Source organism: Rhea pennata, chromosome 29 (genome assembly GCF_028389875.1).
Source record: "Rhea pennata isolate bPtePen1 chromosome 29, bPtePen1.pri, whole genome shotgun sequence".
Classification (NCBI taxonomy): Eukaryota; Metazoa; Chordata; class Aves; order Rheiformes; family Rheidae; genus Rhea; species Rhea pennata.
Genome location: NC_084691.1, coordinates 3,695,285 through 3,716,043, shown reverse-complemented (window position 1 = coordinate 3,716,043; position 20,759 = coordinate 3,695,285). Strand labels below are relative to the sequence as shown.

Genomic DNA, 20,759 nt, shown 5'->3' with positions numbered 1-20,759 from the left:
CGCTGGGTACCCATCACTGGCCCGATGCTACCTCACGGGGATGGCGAGTCCAGCCGGGGAGGCTGGAAAAGTCTGTGTGGGCTCAGGGGAGGCCGAGCTGAGCCGGCAACGCGTCCCTCCACCATCGGGAAGGTGTCGGCAAACCCTGTCGCTCCCCCTCCAGCCCCCCCCGCCCCCCAAATAACAGGAAGAGCAAAAAAAAAAAAAAGAAAAAAGAAAAATACTGTTTATTTCACACCACTACATCAAGTGCATCGGTCTGACGCGTCCCCGGCGGCGAGAGCCGGCCCCTGGTGAGCCCCGCGCGGCGGTGCCGAAGCCCCGGGGCTCCTGGCCAGGCCGCCCCCAACCCGAGAGGCTCCGGAGCTCCAAAACGGCGTCCGTCTGTCCGTCTGTCCCCGCCACGGGCCGCAGGAGCCGCCCTCCTCCGAGGGCTCTCGAGGGCTTTGGCCGGGGGGGGGGGGCCGGGACGGTGGCGGGGAAGGGGGCGCACGGCAGCAAACGCTCCCGCCGGCCCCCGGCTCCGCGAGCGCGACACCGGCGCGGGAGCCGGCGCGATCCCGGCGGCGGAGAGCGGCCGAACCGACCCCGGGTCTCACCGGCAGCACGCCGGGCCGCAACGCCGGCCTCAGCCTCGCAAACACGGGGAAAACCGCGGAAAGGGCAAAACCGGCCGTGTAAAAGCGAAAATCGCTCGGGGGGGTTGGGGGGGGGCGGTTAGAAATGGGCAGCGGCGGGGAGAAGGTGTCCGACACAGAAACGCGGGAATCGCGGCCCCCGGCGCGGGAAGGGGACGGACGGAGGGCAGCGGCGGCGCGGGAGCCGGGGGCCGTCAGGCGCAAAGTGCTCGTGGCCGGGGCGGGCGCTGGGCAGCGGCCGGGATTCCCCCTCCCCCATATATATATATATATATATATATCCATATATATGTTTTTTCTTCTTTTTCTTTTCCCCCCCTCCCCTTTAGGGAATCTGAAAGACGTTGAGTTTGCTGGTGTTTTTGAGCGTCTGTCGGCGGTTGCAGAACCAAACGCGGACGACCTCGCGGTCGTAGTTGAGCTCCTTGGCGATCTCGGTGATCTCCTGGCCCGTGGGCAGGGCGTTCTTCTCGAAGTAGGCGTTGAGCGCCTCGATGGCCTGCGGCGTGAAGGAGGTGCGGCGCTTGCGCTTCTTGGAGGGCTCGCCGCCCACGAACTCCATGAGGTTCTGCTGGCCCTCCTGGTTGCGCAGCTCCGCTTCGCTCAGCCACTTCTCCAGCACCGGCTTCAGCTTCTGGGCGCTCTTGGGGGTGATGTCGAGCTTCTCGAACCTGCGCGGCGCCCCGAGAGACACGGTTCCCCCGCGTGCCACCGCCGCGGGCCGCCGAAGCCCCGGGGTCGCTTCGGCCACCCGAGCGCGACCTTCCCGCGCTTCCTTCGATTTTCCTCCTCCGGGGGAGGGAAGCGCCCCGATCACGCGCGCCGTCGCCCCGCCGCCGGTACCTGCAGATGGCCGACTGGCTGTAGGCAGGTCCCTCGGTGGCCGTCAGAGCTTGTCCCACCTGGGTCTGCGTCAGGCCGAGGGACAGGCGGCGGATCTTGAAGTTCTTGGCGAACTCGCGGATCTCCTCCAGGTTAATGCCGTCCTCGTCGGCGCTGGCGTTGGCAGCCGGCGCCTCTGCGAGCCCCGGGGAGGAGAAAGGTGACGCGGGTGCGGGGCGGCCCCGGCGCGCCGCGTCCCTTCCCCTCTCGCCATCCCCCCCGGCACGGTGCGGCGCGGCGCGCGCGAAAACGCCCAGGAGGAGCCGAGCGCGACTCACTGGAGACCAGCTGGCTCACGGTGGGAGTCTCCGAGCACGTGATGGGGACGGGAGCGGACGAGGGCTTGGCGGCCGCGGCCGGGCTGGCGAGTACCACGGCCGGCTGGGACAGAGCCGGGGCCGGCTGGATGGGCTGGACCTGGGAGCCGAGAGCGAGGGTCAGCCGCTCCGGAGCGGGGCACGGCGCCGGCGCCGAGCTCCCTCCCTCCCTCCCTCCCTCCGGACGCCGCCACGGGAGCAGCCGCCGCGCCGCTCCGGCTCGCGGCGGGGACCGAAGGGGCTTGGAGAGGGCGGTGAAACCGCCGGCTGCCCGGAGACACCGGGCACGGGGACGAGCCGACTCCGCTCCGGGCGCGGAGCATCCCAGCACGCCGCAGAGCCCGGAGGCGACGCGGCGAGGAGCAGCCACGTGCGGCCGCCCGCGCGGCACCGGCGCCAGGGCAAAGCTCGGTCTCTTCCCATCCCGGCCGAGAACTGGGAAACTCAAGTCTACGAGCGGGCAGAGGCCTCGGGGCCTGACGGGGCGGCCCGGCGGCTCCCCGGCGCTCACCTCGCTCTTGGCCGGGGACTCGGGGGCGCCGGGTTTCTTGATGGCCGCGGCCTGGATGGTGCCGCTGGCCAGCGTGGCGATGACCTGGCCCTGGGCGTTGAGCAGCAGCTGGGGCGTCACCGCCTGCACCTGCAGGCTGGGGGCCGGCAGCGCGGCCGCCGCGGGGCCGGCCGCCGTCAGCCCCGGGGGGGTCACCACCCACGGCAGGGTGCCGATCACCTGGGGAGAGCCGGAGCCGTGGGCGCGCGTCCTGCGAGCGCCCTGGCCCCGGCGGCCGGCCGGCCGGCGGGCCGAGCCCGTCTGCCCGGCTTCGTGGCGGGCAGCGCGGGGGCCCTCTCTTGCCGAGCCGTACCTGGCCCTGCGCGTTGGTCAGGATTTGGCCCGCGATGCCCTGCACGCTGGAGATGGCGTTCGCGATCACGGGGGCGGCCGCCAGCGAGCCGAGCAGCTGGGTCTGGCCCCCGAGCGAGGCCGCGCCGATCTGCGGAGAACCGAGAGCCGCCGGTGAGACGCCGGGGGGGGGGGGGGGGCACGGAGGTGCGCGTCACCCGCGCCGGCGAGAGGCAGGCCACCCCCCGCCCCGGGGCCGCCGCGCGTCCCCTCCGAGGCTCCCCCGCGCCAGGGCAACCCCCGCCGCGCTGCGAAGCAGTCGCTCCGAGTCCTTAAGCGCCAGGGTTTTTGCCTAAACCGCTTGTCCGGCTCCCTGCGCAGCCGCTGGAGAGGGAGAGGTCAACATCCGTCGCAGCTGGGGAAACCGAGGCCGGGGATCTGGGAAGATCGCCCGCGAGTCGCCGGAGAGAGGCGCGTCTGCTAGGAGCGCGCCGGGTCCACGGCAAGCACCCCCGCCTGCAGCTCTCCGCGGCCACAAAAGCGCCGGGCTAAGGGGAGCGGGAGGGAAACTCGTCCGGCTCCGTCTGTCCGTCCGTCCGTCCGGGCTCCTTACTATGCCAGGGTTAAAGGCAAATCCCGCAGGCTGGACTGTGATCTGCGTCTGCGTCTCCAGGGGCTTGGGCAGGGCCGGCGCAGCGGGCTGCGGCAGGATGGGGGGCTGCTGGCTGGGCGCCGGGGCGAAGGCGCTCGGTGTCTGCGCGGCGGGCCGGGGCTGCGCCGGGGCCGGCGCCGGCGGGGCGGGCTGCACCGGCGCTGGTATCGCTGCGTTCAGCACGGCGGCGGCTGGAAGCAAAGAGACGGAGAGAGAGTGAGCGAGGCACGGAAGGGGACGGCCCCGGGTCCGGTGCATCCTTCCTCCTCCTCCCTCCCACCCTGCCGGCTCCCTTCCGAAGGGAACCAGCAACTGCAGCTCCAGCACACGCTCACGCTGGCGTGATCCTGCTGCCCTGCCTGGCGCTGGGAGACCTCCCAGCGCGCCCGTAACACGCAGCGCTGAGCTCGTCTGCAGCGGCAGGACCCATCCGGCCCGGCCGAGGCGCTGGCTTTAACGCGAAGCAGCTGCCGGGCGGCTGCCGTCGGCGCGGAGGGACAGGGGCACCTCCACGCCGCGTCGTCTCCCCCGGCTCGGATGTCTCGGCGGGGCACGAATCGCTCCTGGAAGCGATTCCGGCTCTCAAGGGAGCTCAGGCGAGGCGGTTCCCTCTGACGGATAAGGGCATGAAGCCCTCGCTCGGCATCGCGGCGCGACGGTCGGGGAGGCGTTAATCCCTCTCCGGCCGCGGGCAGGGACGCCCCGCAGGTCTCGGCAGCGCCGGGGAGCTGGCTGTGCCCCGGGGCAGGGCGCTGCGCCCGCTGCAAGGGGGGGGTGGGGGGGCGGCGTATCCGGAGCCCCGCATCGGCGCTGGATCCCCGCGGTTCTCAGCTCACGCCCCTCGCTGCCTTCCTCCCTGTCGCCGTCTCCGTCCTGCCCTCCCCGTTCGTCGGCCTGGTCCAACGCTCCCAGCGATTTTCGCGCCCGGGGAGTCGCAAAATAAACTCCAGGTCTTCACGTCCCCACGATCTGAAACCGTTTCAGAGCCATCCCGGGCAGGACGGGCTGCGGTTCGGCACGAGCCGGGGAGGACCAGGTGCGCAATTAGGGAGGCCGTAAAGCAGAAGGGCAACGGTTACCTTGCAAATTGGCTATAGGCGGTTTGAAAATTCCCCCTGTAGGAGAAGCAGCCGTCAGTCCGGGAAGGGCAGCGACCGTTGCTGTAGGAAATGTCCACACAGCCAGCCCCTGCTGACCTGCCACTTGACCTGCAATACTGATGGGGATAAGAAGAGGTTGAGTAACTGTCCCTGCTGGAACCATTACTCCTGTCACAACTGTTGCTAAGTTTTCCTGAGTCAAGACCTGCAAAAGTAAACAAGATTTAAAAAAGAACAAAAATCAACGCCACTGCAGACAGCATCAGCGAGGCAAGAGCGAGCGCGGTCTTTGCGACGGGGCGGGGAGGGGGGGGGGGAGATGCGCGGAGCCGGCAGCCGCTCGGCCCGGGGTCCCTCCCCTCTCGGCAGCTGGGTTCCCAGCTCGGCGCGGCGCCCGCAGGGCGCGGGGGGCCCCCCGGGGAACACCCGACGCGTCGCCGGCAGCGCCTCGGGGCGCGAGGGCGCCGGGCCGAGGCCGAGCGGCTTGGTTCGGGGCGCCGCTTGCGCGCCCCGCGCCAGGAGCCGCCGCCGCCGCCCCGTGTCTCCGCGAGCGGAGGGGGGGGTCCCGCCGCGCTGCTCCCCACCCCGCCGCCGCCGCCCCCGGGTAGTTAGTTACCTGCGGGGCGGCTTGCACAGCCAGCGGGGCCATCGGCTGCGGCTGCTGGCTCGGGGCTTGGCCGAAGGCGCCGGCGGCCGCAGCCGCTCCAGGCGCTGCCTTGCTTTTGCCTGCGGAAGAGGAGACGGGTTGGAGAGGCGCCGCCAGCCCCCCAAAGCCTGCGCCCGGGCCTGGGGGTGCGGGGGCTACGGGACCCTTACGCCTCGACGTCGAGGCTTGCAGCCCACCCACAAGCAGGGGCAGGAGCTCAGCGCCTCCCCGCAGGGGCCTCGAGCTCAGCGCCGGCGGCTGGGACCGCGCCGGGTCCGCGGCGCCCGCGGGCTCTGCGTTCCCGCGCTCTCTCGCACGCCGTTTAACTTAGCTTAACTTAACTTTCTCCATTTTCTGGGGAGGGTGAAGCTTCCTGTCTGAAACAGGTGAAGTTTTATGGTCATTTTGTGTTTTGGGGTGTTTCTTCTTAGTTTTGGGCCCCTTTTTTAAACAAAAAGAAGGGTTCTCTGCCTGGATTGAAATACAATAACTAACCAAATACAGATACTAACCAAATATAGCTACTACTAACAAACCAAAAGAAAATGGATCCAATTTACCGCATAGGTGAAATCTTTCACTCTTCTGCTAAGGGTTTCTTACTGAAAATTTTCATTTGCGTTTTTCAGCCCTCCACCCAGATTTGAAAGACGAATTAGAATTGCTTAGCATCACTAACAGTCAAGTAATAGGAAACCTTGCTCCTAATCCGTATTTATTACTTTCAAAATTACTTACTTGTTGTTTGAGCAACCTCTTCTATATATTCTGCCCAACTTCTAATAATGGTAACCCCTGAGTATAAAATCTGCTTAATCCTCTTCTACTTTGGTAAAAAGAAAAAATACCCTTTTTGTGTCTTCGCCTTTGGCAGAAAAGTTTTACCAAATAAATATTTTCCTCAGCTCAAAGCCAGGCATTTCTCGCCTTTGGTTCCTGGCCCAGAAATAGCTAGATGTCTGCAAAACTGGAAAAAGCCTTTTAAAAAAATTGCGTACCCGAGAAGAAGCTGCGTTTCCCCCTCCCCTCCCCGCCCCGTTGTTTTCACAACACGGATAACACCCCGCGCATCCCCGCAGGGGAAGGCTGCGTCACCAGGCACCGGCTCGCGCCGCTCCCCACGGCGCGGCGGCTTTTGGCGTAACCTTGGGGCTCTCCAGCTCCTCGAGCCCCTGGGCAGGCAGCTCAGGAGCATCTTGCAGCCCAGGGGGATGCTCGCCTCCTTGGCTTATAAAGGACTTAAAAAGACACCAAAGTGCCCTGCTACAAGCCTGGTGGGATATTTCTTTTTTGGGGAAAAGGACCTGTCTGGGCACACCTCGAAGTGACAGCCAGGGAGAGAAGAGGCATATTAAAGCTAAAGCTCAGAGCGGGAAGAAGAGGGGAGAGGATGGCAGCGCCTGCAGGCACATTCGAGCTGCACCTGCGAGAGGACTGAGATGCTGGCCAAAAGCAGCGAGGAATAAAGCAGGGTCTTCCCGAAAGCTGTGCTAAAGGCTTGTTTCCAGGGCCGCATTCCCACCTCCGGGATGGGATGTACCAGGTTGACACCCTGGAGCGGCTCGGAGCAAAGGGAAGAGGAAACCCAGCTCACTGCGCCTGCGCTCCTTCGAGGGCTGCAGGGAAACCGAGCTCCCCGGCGCAGCAGCTCCACGACAAAACGCCTCTGTTTTAAGCGTTTGCTGTCCTCAATGCAGGATGCTTTCCCCAACCAGCTCCCGGAGGAGCTGCTTTGGCGAAACCCTGAGCTCGGCTAAGCGCGGGAGCGAGGCTCCGGAGCAAGGAGAGACTCTGCTTTGCGCCGAAGGGCCAGCGTGGGTGCAACTCTCCTCCCGTCTCCGAGCAGCGCCCCGAGCGGAGCAGCCTGGGGAAGGAGCCCAGGGAGGAAGGTATCTTACCAGCCATGTCCCCGCTGCCCGCGGTCTCGGCGCTGGGCGGGACGTCCTCTCTGGCCGGGTCAGCGGTCTGTCCCGGCGAGCCCCGCGCTACTTCCCTCGCGGGCATCTCCAAGGCTTTCCGGTCCTCCTCGGCCGGGAGCGGGGCATCCACGCCGACCTCCAGCACGCGGATCGTCTCGTGGCTGGACATCACGATGACCTGGCAACATGCCCCACAGCATCCCCCCGTCAGCTCGGCTCTGCCCCCAGGCCAAACTCCTGCCCCACCGTTACCCTTACAATTAGCCAAGCAGAGCTCACCCCGTCCCCGTGAGAGGGGACGGCTACGGGGACCAAAGCCAGCTCAGTGCAGAGCCCTTGCCCTGGCCAGGGTCTCCCTGCTGTAGGTAACCAGCAGTTTCAGGGTTCTCCTAGTCAACCCCAGCCCCATGCGCATCGGTGGGCGACGTCTTCGGCAGCGAAACGCTGCTATTAACGGCCACACCGCACCCCTGCGCTGCCTAAAGGCAGTGAGCCAAATTCTCTGCAAGCTTGCGAAGCGGCTCCAGAGTCAACACCGATTTACAACCCTGCAGGTCCGAGCTGGACGAACCCTCCAAACCGCAATACAGTTTTCCCTGTGCAATAGTGCACTGGGACACGTGAAAAGGGAGCTGCGAGTGGAGACGCCTGCTCCTCCGGAGGGAAAAGCAGGAACACACTGGGCCAAGAGGGTTTCAGATACGGTGAGACAGCGGGACTCAGGCCATCTCTGAAATCCCTTCCAAACCCTGTGGCCTTCCCAACCTGCCAGTTTTGGGGCGCAAACAGCCACAGCAGCTTGTCCTGCCGGTCACCCCGAACCTTGCGACGGCCCCTACCTGCTCATTGACGGTCAGCGAGGCCTCCTGGGGCTGCACAGCTTCGGTGTCCATCGCGTCCCCGGGAAGGTGGCTGCAGAGGGCAGGGGGAGCCGGCTCAGGCTTTCCACATGCTGCAAGCAAGGGACACGGGAGCGTTTGTCACTGAACCGGCAAGTGATTCGGGGGACCAAACCAAAGACCCCAACCCTTCCCTGACTCTTCTCCCGCTGCCCCGCCGCAGGTGAGGACCCAATCCCTACTGTGCCCTGGGAAAACCCTTAAAATCAAGGCACGACCCATGTGAAACTGCTCCTGTTGGAAGCGCAGGGCAGGTCCCCAAGCGCCACGTCGCGGCCACCGCGAGCCCCCAGTGCTGAGAGTCAATTTGCTCTTTCCTGAGGGGATCCGATTTGATGGGGCTGAAATTTCCTGGCAAGTGAGATGGGATTTTCACGAAGGGAAGGGACTCGGCACACCTGTTGGAAGGCGACTCTTCCCCTTTTAACGTCCTTCATTAACTGATTTGGTCACGTATTGTCCCCTCGCTGCCTTACAGAAACATAATTGCCTTTATAAGAGGCTTATGAATTTTTTATTAGCAGTGTCTCTGGGATGCATTTAACCAGCCAGCCTGGATGACATTCAAAATTACTTGATGCATGTGCGAAGGTGTCCTTGTTTGTGCAACTGCTCAGGAGCCCGGGGGCATGTTTGCACTGGTAGGTGCAGGCAGAGCCCCGCTCTCCCGAAACTCCGGGCAGCGCGAGCTGCCCTCTGGCCGGGCGCCCACCGGCCGAGTTATCTCCCTCTGAGGCCCGATCCTGCCTCCCTCCCAGCGAAGGCGCTGGCACGGCCCAGACCGGCCGGCTTGGGACTCTGCGAGCTCTGCGAATCCACAATCTTCGCCCCCCACTCTGAGCACCCGGCCAGGCACCGCCCGGGATCACCACTGATCCGAAAGGGAATCTCTCCCCTAAAGCTGCACTGATTTAACTCGTCTGAAGGGCTTTACTTCCGCACGGGAACCTGGCCCGCTGCGGATACCCCCTGCCGCCCCTCAGCTCAGCTCTCCCGTGATACATTGGTTAGCTGTGTCAGACCAGCCAAAAGGATCCGGAAAACATCCCTTCGGCTTCATTTTATGAGCCATTTAATGGTGCTTACTGTGTTCTGCGTCTCGGAAGCCACCAGCCTCCTGCTGAGGCCGTGGAGCGTATCCTTAGCAGGGCCCGGCATTTACGTGCAATTAGTAAACATAGTTATTTGGATCCTGTTGATCCAAAGGGGCCTAAATTGAATTAAGAGCCCAAATTCTCATTTCAAGCTCAACAGGGGCCAAGCATCTAATTCCCTTCGGCTGTATTTTGTAAATGCCACTTGCTATTTATCATCTGCAGCGACGTGATGCTCAGGGTCCCAGCAGAGAGGGGCGAATTCCACGGCAAACGCCGGGAGAGGGCTCACAAACTGCTTGCTCCGGATCTGCCGGGATCCACCGAAAGATCCAAGCAGATCCCCAACCTGCAACTGTCGGCCGGTGAGCTGGGAAGTTTTAGCCCCGTTGTCAGACTAAATGAGGACACTTAGAGCGGCCAGTGACTGATCTCTGGTAGCTGCTGCGAATTTTTAAGCCTGGCCTCAGCTTCAGAGTAGACAAACACCTTGGGATGCCAGTGCACTGTTTAATTAACAATTTATTCTAGTGCAACAGAGAACAGAGCAAGGGACGAGCGAGTGGCTTATGCAGGCATCTGGCAGTATTAAAAGTTAATGAGCTCTCCGACAGCCGGAGCCCGGCAAACAGCAAGGAAGTCGGAGGACGGGATAGCTGCACTGCCTCCGTGGGGCAGCCAGGGAGAAAAGCCGGAAACGCAAAGGTGCGACGCGTCCTGCTGCGAAACAGGCAGGAACGAGCTAGGGAGGATCTCTGCCGTGGGAAGAGGGACTTTCTGAATTTCGCTGGGGGCAGCTGGGTGGCTGGCAGCGGGGACGGGGAAGGCTCCGGCCCCGTGTCCTGCACATTTCACCCCACGGGGTGCAGCAGGCTCCAGGTCGCTGCTATACGGGACTTTATCTTCCCTCTGCATCACCACACCGCGCTGGCCCGGACAGACACAGGCACAACCTAAAAGCAGCCCCGGGGGCTTTGCTAACTAGGAATAACCACCCAGCGTCTTCCCACCGCTCCGCACGCAGCTGCTCCTTCCTACGGCTACACCGGAGCCTGCCATTAGGCGAGACGGATCCTGGGAGCAGAGCAGCATCCAAGCAGCTGCGTTACCTACGGTTTCCTCGGAGCGGACGGAGAGCACTGGGAAACCTCCGGGAAGCAAGCGCGTCCCGGCACGGCAGTTCTCTGCAAGGAAACCCGGGGCCGGGAGCCCTGCGTACTCACTCACTGTTTGCTCCGGGGTGGAAGGAGGCTCCTGGCGGGCGACGGGGCGGTCTCCCGGGTCCCGCTCGTCGGGGCAGGCTCTCCGGCTGCGGCGCTCCGGGTTTACTCGGTCGGCTGTAGGGGAAGGAAAAGCGCAGCTGTGTCAGTGCCCGGCCCCGTGCCTTTTCCCTGCGAGTTTTGGGAACGTCTCCGGACGCGATGAGGAGCAGCGAGATCCCACGCGGCGCGGCAGGACGGGACAGCTAAGAAGCATCCTCGTCCCCGCAAGTTCATTTTCCCCTACCACCCCTCATCGCTGCCAACGGAGGTGGAACAAAGCGGAAGGGCGAGTCAAGGCTCATCTGCAAGCTGCCCCAAAAGCCTGCAGTAACTAAAACGTAACGTATTATATTCACTTTCCCCAGCGATTCGGAGTTTGCTGATCTAAGACGGCTGCAGATAGCTCATTTTTATCCGTCCAGATCCATCACAAGCTAAAGAGCCTCGCTCAGGACCGCGGATTTGTTCTAGCGAGACCAGAGCCGCGCGAGGCTGGAGCGGGCTCTAACCGCTGTCTGCATCGCAGCGAGAGCCGCAGATGCGCCCAGGCCTGCCCCGCGGGGGAAGCCTCAAACGACGCGGCGAGAAGGAGAGCGAGAAATTTTCCTCGGTGCTGTGCAAAGAGCCCAATTAGCGCGCGAGACGATTAAACAGACATTTCCTAATGTCAGGCGCGGCGCGGCGGCACGCTTCGGATCGCGGCGCGGGCCGCCGCTCGCTTAGCAGACGCAGCGCAGGTTTGTAGTGCCATTTCGTTTTGCTGCTTCTCGCTTCTTTCTTTCTTTTCTTTCTTTCTTTTTTTTTTTTTTTGCAATTAATGGGACAAATAATTTGGCCAGATGGTGGTGGTAAGTGCAACGCAGCAAGAAGTCAGCCATTTCGCAACAGATGGTGACAAGGAAATGAAATGCACAAAATAATAATAATATGAAAAAAGTAAAAAAAAGAGGAAAAAAAAGAAAAAAAAGGATAATTTAAGATGCTCCGAGTCTCACTGCAAATAATTGCCGTGTTAATTACAAGCGTTGATGAGTCAGATGTAGCCACTTGCATCCCAAGTAGGTGGAAATCTAAGTTTGAACAAACTTGCCACAGGTGAGAAGACGGCACAGGTGAGAAGACGGCACCCACCGCCCCGGCGAGCAGCTCCCCGACGAAGCCCTGCCGCGGAGATCCCCCCCGCGCACCCCAGCACCGATTCCTCTTTTTTTCCCCCCCTCTCGGCAGCATCGGGCTGCAGCGCCGAGCGCGCTCTCCCGCCGGCTGGGAGCTCCCGGGGCTCGAAGGGAGAGCCGGAGCCCGCCGCAGGACCGCGACGGCTCGGCGGACGGACGTTTCTCCCGCTCGGGAGGCCTCGGGCAGAGGCAGGGCAGCTCCCCGAAGCGCTCGGGGAAGAAGCTACGCCGGGGCCGGCCAGATCCCCACGGCGAGGCGGGGAGGACCCGTTTAGGAGGCTGCCGGGAGGACCCGTTTAGGAGGCTGCCGGGAGCGATCCCGACGCCGGCGAAAAGCTGCACAGTCGATAAGAAAGTTCATCCAACAGATGGAGCGGCCAACTCGAGCTCCGGGGCCGGCACGAGCCGCGGAGGGACCCCCCCCACACCCCGGCGGCGGAGGCTCTTCGCGGCCCGGGCCGTCTCGGCCGCGTTTTGCCGGGGAACCGCGGGGCGAGCGCGGCTCGCTCGGAGCCGCCGGCCGCCTTTCGGCCGCTCGCTGCTGCAGCCCGGGCGAGCGAGCAGGAAATACCAGGCGGAGGGTCCTCCTCCGGAGGCGCGCGGAGCCAGCGCAGCTTCGCAGAGCTGCTTTTAAAAAAGGGGGAGGAAAAAAAAAAAAAAAACCCAAAACGTTTTAGCAGGCTTTCCTGCCAATTCGGGGTGTTCAACTCGGTTATTTGCAAAATCCTCTTTGCGGCATTAAACTTCTCCCTCCCGGCCACCCCCCAAACGAAACCCGCTCTTTGGTGCCGCGGGGACCCGCGCCGCGAAGCGGGCCAGGCCGGTGCCGCCGCCGGCGCGCGCCCGCTTCCAGCCCAGCCGGCGACGCGCCGGGAACCCGCTCGTTCCTCCGCGGAGACGGGGAAGCGGTTTTATTCCCGCGCAGGGGATTAAGCTCAGCTCCCAAGGTCACGCGAGCGGAGGGCGGCGAAAGCGGGAGCGGACTGCGGACCGCGCCAGAAGCTCCCGTCCCGTCCGAAGCTGCCCCCGAAACAGCGACGGCAGCGCCCGTCGACGTCTCCGGCGGACGGGTCCCCCCCCCCCTGCCCCCGCCGTGCTCCCCCATTTCTGGGTGCTCGGCCCGTGCGAAGCGGGGACGCCCGGGGAACCTCGCCCCTCCGTCGGCGCTCCCTGCCCTTCCATCCAACTCGGCCGAAAAACGGGTCTTTCTCCCGATTTCCGGCCCCGAAACGCAGGCTTCGCCCGCCCCCGCGAGCACTCCCCGCGGGGCGGCCGCCCCTCGACGCCGCGGCGGCGGCGGCGATTCGGGGTTCTCCCGTGGGCACCCCCAGGCGCTATCCGGGGGGGGGGGGGCGTGCAGGGTGGGGGGCAGCTCCCCCATCCTCCGCCCCGCCAGGTCCTCGCCCCATTGGGGCTCTGCAGCACCCCCAAAAACCGCCCCCTCGCCCCAAAATGCAAGCGGAGGGGGGGCTCAGGGTGGCAGCAGGAGCTGCCCCCCTCCGTGGGGTCCCTGGGGCAGTAGCCCCCCCCCCGCGGGGGTTGGGGGGGGATGCACGATCCCTCCGTGTCCCCCCCCCCAGCGCTCCCCTGCTCGCCGGGACCCCCCCCAACATCGCTGCCTGTCCCCAAACCGATTTCTGCTCTGCCCCCACCCCAATTTCTCCTGCGCCCCCAAATCGGGGGGGGGGGGAATCAGCGCCACCCCCTCCCCACACTCTTACTAGGGCACCCCCAGCTCGGCTGCCCCCCCATCATCATCCCGGTCTCCACCGGGGGCCCCCAGCACTAACAGCGCCCCCCATCCCCCCGCTCCCCCCTGCCCCCCATCCCCGGTGCTGGGGGGGAACCGCCGCCGCCGCCGCCGCTTCCCCCCCCCCCCCCCCCGCGGCGCCGGTCTCTCTTTATCATAAATATATAAATTATGCTAATTACGGCATTGCATATTCACCGCGCCGGGGCCCCCCGCCCGCCCGCGGCCCCGCACTCACCGCGCCCGCGGCCGCGGCCGGGCGCTCGGCGCTGCGCGGGGCTCGGCGCGGCTCGGCGCGGCTCGGCTCGGCGCGGCTCCGCGCCGCCCCTCTGCCGCCCGAGAATTACAAATTCATCTCACAGCGGCGGCGGACAAAGGGGAGGGAGGCGGCGAGCGGCGCCCGGCTCGGCCCGGCCCGGCCCGGCCCGGCTCGGCTCGGCCCGGCTCGGCCCGGGGGGGTGGGGGTGGGACGGGACGCGGCGCCCGCAGCCCCGCGGGGCGCTTCGGGGCAGTTTGCGGGTTCGCGCTGGGGTTTTTTTTTTTCCCGTTTTTCTTCTTTTTTTCTTTCCCTCCCCCTTCCCCCCCTCCCCGCGATGGGATTTTTTAGCTGCTGCGTCATGAACATAATTTATGCGCAGGCCTTTGCCGCATCCGCGGGGCTGCCGCGCTGCCCGCGGCCGCCGGGGGCGCACGGAGCCCCCCCCCCAGCGCCTCGCCAGCCCGGAGCCCCCCAAAACCCCGAGCACCCCCCCCAAACCCCGCGATTCTCCAAACCTGGAGCCCCCCCCAAACCCCGAGCCCCCCCCCAAAACCCAGATATTCTCCAGCCCAGAACCCCCCAAAAAACTCGGAACCCCCCCCAAACCCCGCGATTTTCCAAACCTGGAGCCCCCCCAAACCCAGCGATTCTCCAGCCCAGTACCCCCCCCCCAAAACCCAGAGCCTCCCCAAACCCAGCGATTCTCCAAACCTGGAGCCCCCCAAACCCCGAGCCCCCCCCCCCAAACCCAGCGATTCTCCAACCCAGAGCCCCCCCAAAAACTCAGAGCCCCCCCAAACCCAGCGATTCTCCAAACCTGGAGCCCCCCAAAACCTGGAGCCTCCCCAAAACCCAGCGATTCTCCAGCCCAGAGCCCCCCCCCCAGACCCAGCGATTCTGTAGCCTGGAAGCTTCTCCCCCCTCAGACCAGACTCCCCCAAACTAAAGTGCCCCCCCCAGGCTCCCCAGGCCAGAACCTCCCCCAAACCCAGAGCTCAAATCCCGGCTCCTTCTTAAACCTTGAGCTGAAAACACGGAACCCCCCAAACTGCACTATCAGAGCCCCAAACTGTGCCCTCCTCCCGCCAAGAGCCAGAGCTGCCCAAATCCGAGGCCCCCAGAGGAGCCGGATGCCCCCAAACCCAGAGCATCAGTTCCAAAACTCCCCAAAATGCACACCCCTAAATGCCCGCATCCCCCAAACCCACCGCCTCCGTTCCAGAGCTCTCCCCAAAACCCAGACCTCAAAATCCCAGAACTTCCCCCAAACCCACATTTGCAATCTCAGACCCCCCAAAAGCCAGAGCCCCCCAAACACCAGCCCAGATCCCCGATTCTCCCCCAAACCCCACTCGGTTAGTGAGCACCCAGGGCGCTGGGGCGGGAGGATCCGGGGAGCCCCCGGCTCTGCGCCACACCTCGAGGTCAGGCACGGAGCAGCGCTCTTGACTCCCTGACCTTGGCTCTGAGCCGGCTCATCATAACCCTAATGCAGCATTTCATCATCATAAATTAATACATTAATCATCACATTACCGTGCACCACCCCGGGGCGGCACAAAGGATTCAATTTGTTCCCCCTCCCGCCCCGCAGCCTGTTATCCGCTTCCCTCTGGGGCCAGGGCTCCCGATAAAGCCCTGGGGCCAAACACCCTTCCTGCCAGGGAGGGTTGGGGGCTTTTACTTAACTAATCACCCCAAAAGCCTCGGAGAAGCTTCGAAGGGGGAGCTGGAGGCGCGAGCCCGGCTGGGAGCAGCGCCTGCCTTCGCGCGGCGAAGCCGTAGTAATAATTCAAGAGGCTCCATCTTCCCGGCATAGCATTAGCCTCAGATCCGGCCTCCCAGCATAATATGCAGGAGGCTGGCTCTAAAAACTGTGGGTTTATTTAAAACGGGACCTGACAGGTCCCCGACGGACACGTACGGGGGCTCCGGGAACTGCTGGAAACCCAGAAGCGAGGAGGCGCAGCACCCACCGGACAGCACCCTTCCTCCGCAGGGGTGCCGGGGTGCATCGCCCAGCGCAGCCCGGCGCCGGGGCTCGCGTCGGCGGCCAGCGCTCCCTCCGCCTTCGTCGCCCCTCTTAATTCGCGTCCGCGCTCGGAAGGCGCCGGGTTGGAGCTGCAGGCTGCTCGCGGCCGGCCTGTCCAGCAGCAGCAACGTTCCTGGGGTAGAAAGAATAAATAATATAAATAAATACATGCTCCTGGAGGCTCTCTGAACCCTACTGGGCGATTTTAATCCCCAGGTGGGATCACGCAGACCTGTGCAGCGCTCCATAAATGAGTCACAGGAGCTCATCTGCCCGCTCAGAGGGGACTTCTGACTTTCTTTTTTTTTTTTTTGAGGGATTTTTGCGGATCGGGTGAGGGATCAAGGAAATAAGCTCCATAAATGGAACTCAGGTGCAACTTTAACCTTGTCACTCTATAATTAAAAGGAAGAAAACTATTTCTGTAATTGCAAAGCTCATTAGAAGCACAGGTGCAATTCTGTGGCTTTTCAAGCCAACTTACGGACCAATTATAGCTTGTCTGGAATCATTAAAAAGAAAGGAAGCAAAGCATATTACTACCTTGCATTTTGTATGTTATTATTATTTTTTTAATTGTAACTTCCTTCTTATCTCCAAGCAGGGGAAAAGGGGAAAAAAAAGATAAAAACTCCGACATAACATCTCAGTTTTTGGCACCTCTTAAAAACGAGCACAGCTTGATAAAGCTGAATTATTTTTACTTCATTCTTTCACATCCACATTAGCTGAACAGAATTACACCTTCTGTCTTTCTCCGCAGAAAAAGCTAATGGGCTAATTTTAAATGCTTGCCTCTTAATACACCTTTCCGCGTTCATCGTGAGATATTCAGAACTTGCTTCAGAAACGCACTGATTATACATGAGTGAATATATACATTAGAACATAGGTAATGTGCATTAACGTCAAGGTGTAAACACCACGCGCTGTTCTTCCGAGGCTAAATTCTATCCCATACCCCTTTCTTGCGAATATAGAAAGGTTTCTCAAATTAACATATCGTAACCTAGACTATCCTTTTATTACCAACATAACGTGATACTATTTAGTGCCAATCAGCAACAAATTAGAGGCGCTCGGTGATACGTAGGCATAGCATTGAAGTTTATACTTAGATTCCACCGACTTCAACAGGAATTAAGCATGGGCTTAACATTTGGTAGAGGTTAATGCCACCGCACGAATATTAACAATCGCACTACCAGCGCTGACCGCATTTTCATTACTAATCGAATTCGGTATGTTAAAGCATCTTCGCCCGAGTACAGCTGTTATTTGAGACTGCAGTGCAATTCTGCTGAGAGCCTGGTTTGCATATGCTGTGCTGTGATTATGAATATTTAAATACTTCCAGCTAGTTGAATTTCAGACTCATTTACATACATTGGCATACCATTTAATATAATGCATATGGGGAAAAGGGTGCACATTGCATTTTTAATTTTTCTTCGAGAGGAATTGATTTTATGAGTGCTGAAAAGCTTTTTCAGGAAAATAGCTTGTTTGGGAGAGAGGGGGAATTTTAATTAACTATTTGACAGAAGTAGCTGGTAAAACTAAAATGTGTCCTTTGTTCCTGGGCTTGCTCTGTCGATGAGAACTCTTGGTAGGTGACCAAATTAATATTGCAGCTTTCTTGTCCACGCTTCTTTTCCGATTTGGCTGCTCTAATCTTATTCAGTAATGGGTCAGAGAAGGGCTTGCACCTGACCATGTGGTCTCTGGCACATCTGATTTGCTAGAGAAAGGTTTCCAGTGCTACAAGGAACAAATATTCCGTGAACCAGCTTGTTCCAGATCTTCCAAGAATGACTGAGAGTGCAGGAAAAAGCAGGCCAGACTTTATTTTGGCTTCCACGCAGCAAAGCGACTCCAGTTGCTCACAAACTTTACTGAATCTGAGCTTAAACACATGCTTTTAGTGGCCACAGAGGGAGCTTAATGCAAGTTCTTCAGTGCCATGATAGATCTGGCCTTAGGCTTGTTTTCCTCCCTGAAAGCTGTAAATAGCCTCTAAAATTTCCATGGGATTTCTGGGCTTTCCTTACGTCACTTTATTATGCTGGGTGAAATCTTGTCCCAGTAAAGCCAGGGACAGAACGTCCTTAACCTCATCGCTGGTGGAAGGAAGGGCACAATTTCGCCTAGGTAGAAGATACCATAAAGTAGCTATGAACTGTCTATTCATTATTTTCACACCCTTAATTACAGGCCTATACCTGCAGGGTGCTCCCTGCCTTAAACAACCTTTCACCTCTGATTACTCACCTGGGTAAAGTTTCGCAAACACGTAACAGCTCAATTCTTACACTTGAACAAAGGGGCAAATCACAGATATTACCCAAGCCAGCTCTGCTCTCTGTGGGGGTTAAATAACCTCCTGTCAGGTAAATATGGGCTTCCAGCACGGGCCTTTGCTCACCCAAAAGGTACACCGGAGCGTTTGTGCCTTTATCTGCGCAGCGCCAAGGCGACACCGGGCTCTTTGCAGACAGTCCCTCTGCCTTTCCGAACTGCCCCGCGTGGGAAGCGAAGCCCGCTGGCGCACCGCCAGCCATCCACAAACTGCCTCAGCTTTCTTTCACAGGTTTCCATTTTGGGACTGCACAGCTTAAGACACCACGAGCCGTTTTTTTTTTCAGAGCTTTTGACATAAACTGGAGTTTTCCTCTCGGAGACCCAAGAGGCCCTTAAAAAAGGTAATCAGTGATAAAAAAAAATACAAATAAAAACAACCCCAAGGCATCTGAAGGCAGGTGCCTTCTGAAGAGCCTGGTCCTACGGATATAAATGTCTTCTCTTGCCCTTTGCATCTCCCAAAGCATTTTCACTTTTCCTTTGCAATGAAGTTTTCTGTATAAGCATGTACTCATTAAAATAAACAAGGCCTGAACCCAGGAGCTGCTGAACAGTCTCCTTTCTGGGCAATTTTAGCAAGCTCTGGGGCTTTGCAGGGTGGGTTTTGCAGAGGGGACATCAGAGCTCAGAAATCACCTTCCTGGATGTGGCTTCTTCGCTGCCTGGAGGCACTCTCCTCTTCCTTTGCTTTTGCTGTGCTTAACTCCAATCTACCTCACTCAGCGTTTCCCTGGGCAGGTTTCAGGCCATCTTCTCTCCCACTTTAAAGGGTAAATACATACACACACACATATATATTCTTACAGTTCCTGTACAGTTGCAAGGTGAAGAACATTTTCTGAACATGAATTATTTATGAAGCCCTCCCAGGCACAGCAGCCAACGTGCATATTCATCAGGCAGCGAGTACATTATTCATGAGAAGTTCACTTAAACAGGAAGAGAACAATGATATTGTTGATTGAGATGCCTGAAAAATGAGCTTCATGAAGAAGGTTCTGCCCTCCAACTCTGACCAAAATGCAGACCGAAAGCTTACCAAAATCAGGACAGAAGGGGGTTTGTTTTCTTCATTTTGTGCTCCTTTAGTGCCATCCATATGGATTTTTAAAGTTTATTTCCAAGAAGAAAGACTTTATACATAGAAACTACTGGGAAATTGCATCATACTGTCTCCGTCTACACCTCCAAACCTCTGACTGCACCTTCTGCTGGCCGATCTTGGGCAGGGGACTGTGACAAGTCCATGCACAGCAGCTGATCCATACCTCACTGAAGAGCTTTACTTTCGTTCCTTTTGTGTCTTAAGTCCCACAATGACAGCGTGATCCAAACTCTATCAAGCAATCTGTAACAGATTTTTGTTAACAGTATTTAGACCCTAAACTCATAGGAAAGTCATTAAAGATTGGTTAACATTGGGGAAGTCCCTTAAGGTTAGATCACTAAGGCCAATTCAGCTGATAGATGCTCCTGGCAAACACACCAAGAGGGTGAGAACGGGTGACTTCTGCAAAAGTGGGGCTGATTTCAAGGCGAGAAGGCACTTGAACTAAAGAGGTGTTTTTTCCCTAAACCTACTGCTGTGCTACTGCTGGAGGAAGGGGACCAATAGGGCCAAAGCCTGAGAAACTCACACACACCCCTCCTCCATCTTCACCTTTGACTTTTTAGCGATGTTTTGGCTATGTTTATGGCAAGGGGGTATCACAACCTCTCCAGGAAGGAGGCTGTTCTTTAATGCAGGCAAGAGATGCTCTGTCCCCCACGTGCTGGGCTGAGGGACAGCACACAGATGCCGATGGGTCACATTGCAGGATACTGCTGTCCAAAAGGAAGGTCTCTGCGGCACCTTGTGGGTTCACTGCCACTGGGGGCAGAAAATAGGGCCTGAGGAAGGTCTTGGGGCCTCTCAACAACAGCCCCAAGGATACAGTTTAGAAGAACTAACATAACCTGGAGCTCAGGTTGCAGTAACCAACAAAGCCCTCACTGTTCTAATGAGTAGTTCTGCCTGCTGAAGCTTCACGTAGTCCTTAAGGCTTAATTAAGTTTAACAATATTTGGAGGTTACCAACCATTTCCATTGATCTTTTATGCATGAACTTAGAGGTAGCTTCTCGAGCTGCGTCTAATCCATGAGGAAGCAGGAAGAGAGCCAGCAGCTCTTTCCCTCTCATTTCCTTGGTGCTACCTCAGACCCTATGAAGACCCTCACTGGACAGGGCAGACCCCTGGCCTGGCCTGGGACCTGCTAGAGGAACCCCTAAGAACCTCTGGGCCCCTTAAGAGGTCCCCCCTCATCTCTAGACCCCACCTGGGGGACTCTCCTCACCTCCAGGCTCTGCTTAGGGTCTCCCCCCCTCACCTCTAGGCTCTGCCTGGGGCCCTCCTCCCCCTCTAGGGCCTGTCTGAGGTCCCCACCACCACCCTAGGCTCCACGTGGGGACCCTTCCCTCCTTGCTAGACCCTGCTTAGCGGTCCCCCTCCCTGCAGGGCCTGCTCAGGACCCTCACAACTACTCTAGACCCTGCCTGGAGACCCCCTCCCGACATACTAGGCCCTTTTCAGGCCTCCCCCAACCATGGGTCCTTCCTGGAAATGCTGTCAGCAACTGCAGGCCCTCCCTAGAGACCACCCTTTCCCCTAGGGCCTGCTTAGGGACCCCCAAAACTACTCTAGGCCCCACACGGACCCACATCAGGCCCTGTTTAAAGGCCTCCTTCACCCTGCGGCCTGCCTAGGGACCCCCCCTCCACTACTCTAGGCCCTGCCTGGAGACGCCTCCCTCCCTGCCGGGCCCTGTTTAGGGTCTCTCCTCACCTATGGGGCCTCCCCCAAATGCCCTGCTTGGAGACCCCCCCCCACTCTAGGCCCCAACTGGGGCCTTGTCCCTCTCCAAAGGCCCTGCTCGCCCCCCCGCCCCCGGTAC

The 20,759-nt window shown here is 60.1% G+C and overlaps 1 protein-coding gene and 1 long non-coding RNA gene across 3 annotated transcripts; both read right to left on the bottom strand.

Annotated features, from left to right (window-relative positions):
• Nucleotides 1–212: 212 nt before the first annotated feature.
• Nucleotides 213–13,453, bottom strand: POU6F1 (POU class 6 homeobox 1). 2 transcript variants are annotated; one of them, XM_062597197.1, is made up of 12 exons: nt 13,414–13,453; nt 10,212–10,325; nt 7,835–7,947; nt 6,975–7,173; nt 5,047–5,156; nt 4,410–4,635; nt 3,292–3,521; nt 2,701–2,829; nt 2,349–2,567; nt 1,799–1,937; nt 1,482–1,656; nt 213–1,309 (listed from the first exon to the last, which is right to left on the bottom strand). In XM_062597197.1, the coding sequence occupies exons 3-12, from the start codon at nt 7,886–7,888 to the stop codon at nt 964–966; spliced, it is 1,827 nt and encodes a 608-aa protein (XP_062453181.1). In that variant the 5' UTR covers nt 7,889–7,947; nt 10,212–10,325; nt 13,414–13,453; the 3' UTR covers nt 213–963. The 2 variants fall into 2 exon arrangements, with proteins under 2 accessions (XP_062453181.1, XP_062453182.1); XM_062597198.1 differs by having other exon boundaries at nt 10,216–10,325.
• Nucleotides 13,454–15,353: 1,900 nt separating this feature from the next.
• Nucleotides 15,354–20,184, bottom strand: LOC134152211 (uncharacterized). The gene is made up of 3 exons (XR_009960976.1): nt 19,906–20,184; nt 19,096–19,175; nt 15,354–15,599 (listed from the first exon to the last, which is right to left on the bottom strand). It is a non-coding gene; the product is annotated as an uncharacterized LOC134152211 (long non-coding RNA).
• Nucleotides 20,185–20,759: the final 575 nt, after the last annotated feature.

Excerpts from the sequence above, each read along its gene's own strand:
- POU6F1 (XM_062597197.1), bottom strand. The coding sequence starts at position 7,888 with ATGGACACCGAAGCTGTGCAGCCCCAGGAGGCCTCGCTGACCGTCAAT. Across the intron at positions 5,157-6,974 it reads GGGCAGCGGGGACATGGCTG|GCAAAAGCAAGGCAGCGCCT; the intron begins GTAAGATACCTT and ends CCTCTTCCGCAG. Across the intron at positions 3,522-4,409 it reads GCCTATAGCCAATTTGCAAG|CCGCCGCCGTGCTGAACGCA; the intron begins GTAACCGTTGCC and ends CTTTGCTTCCAG.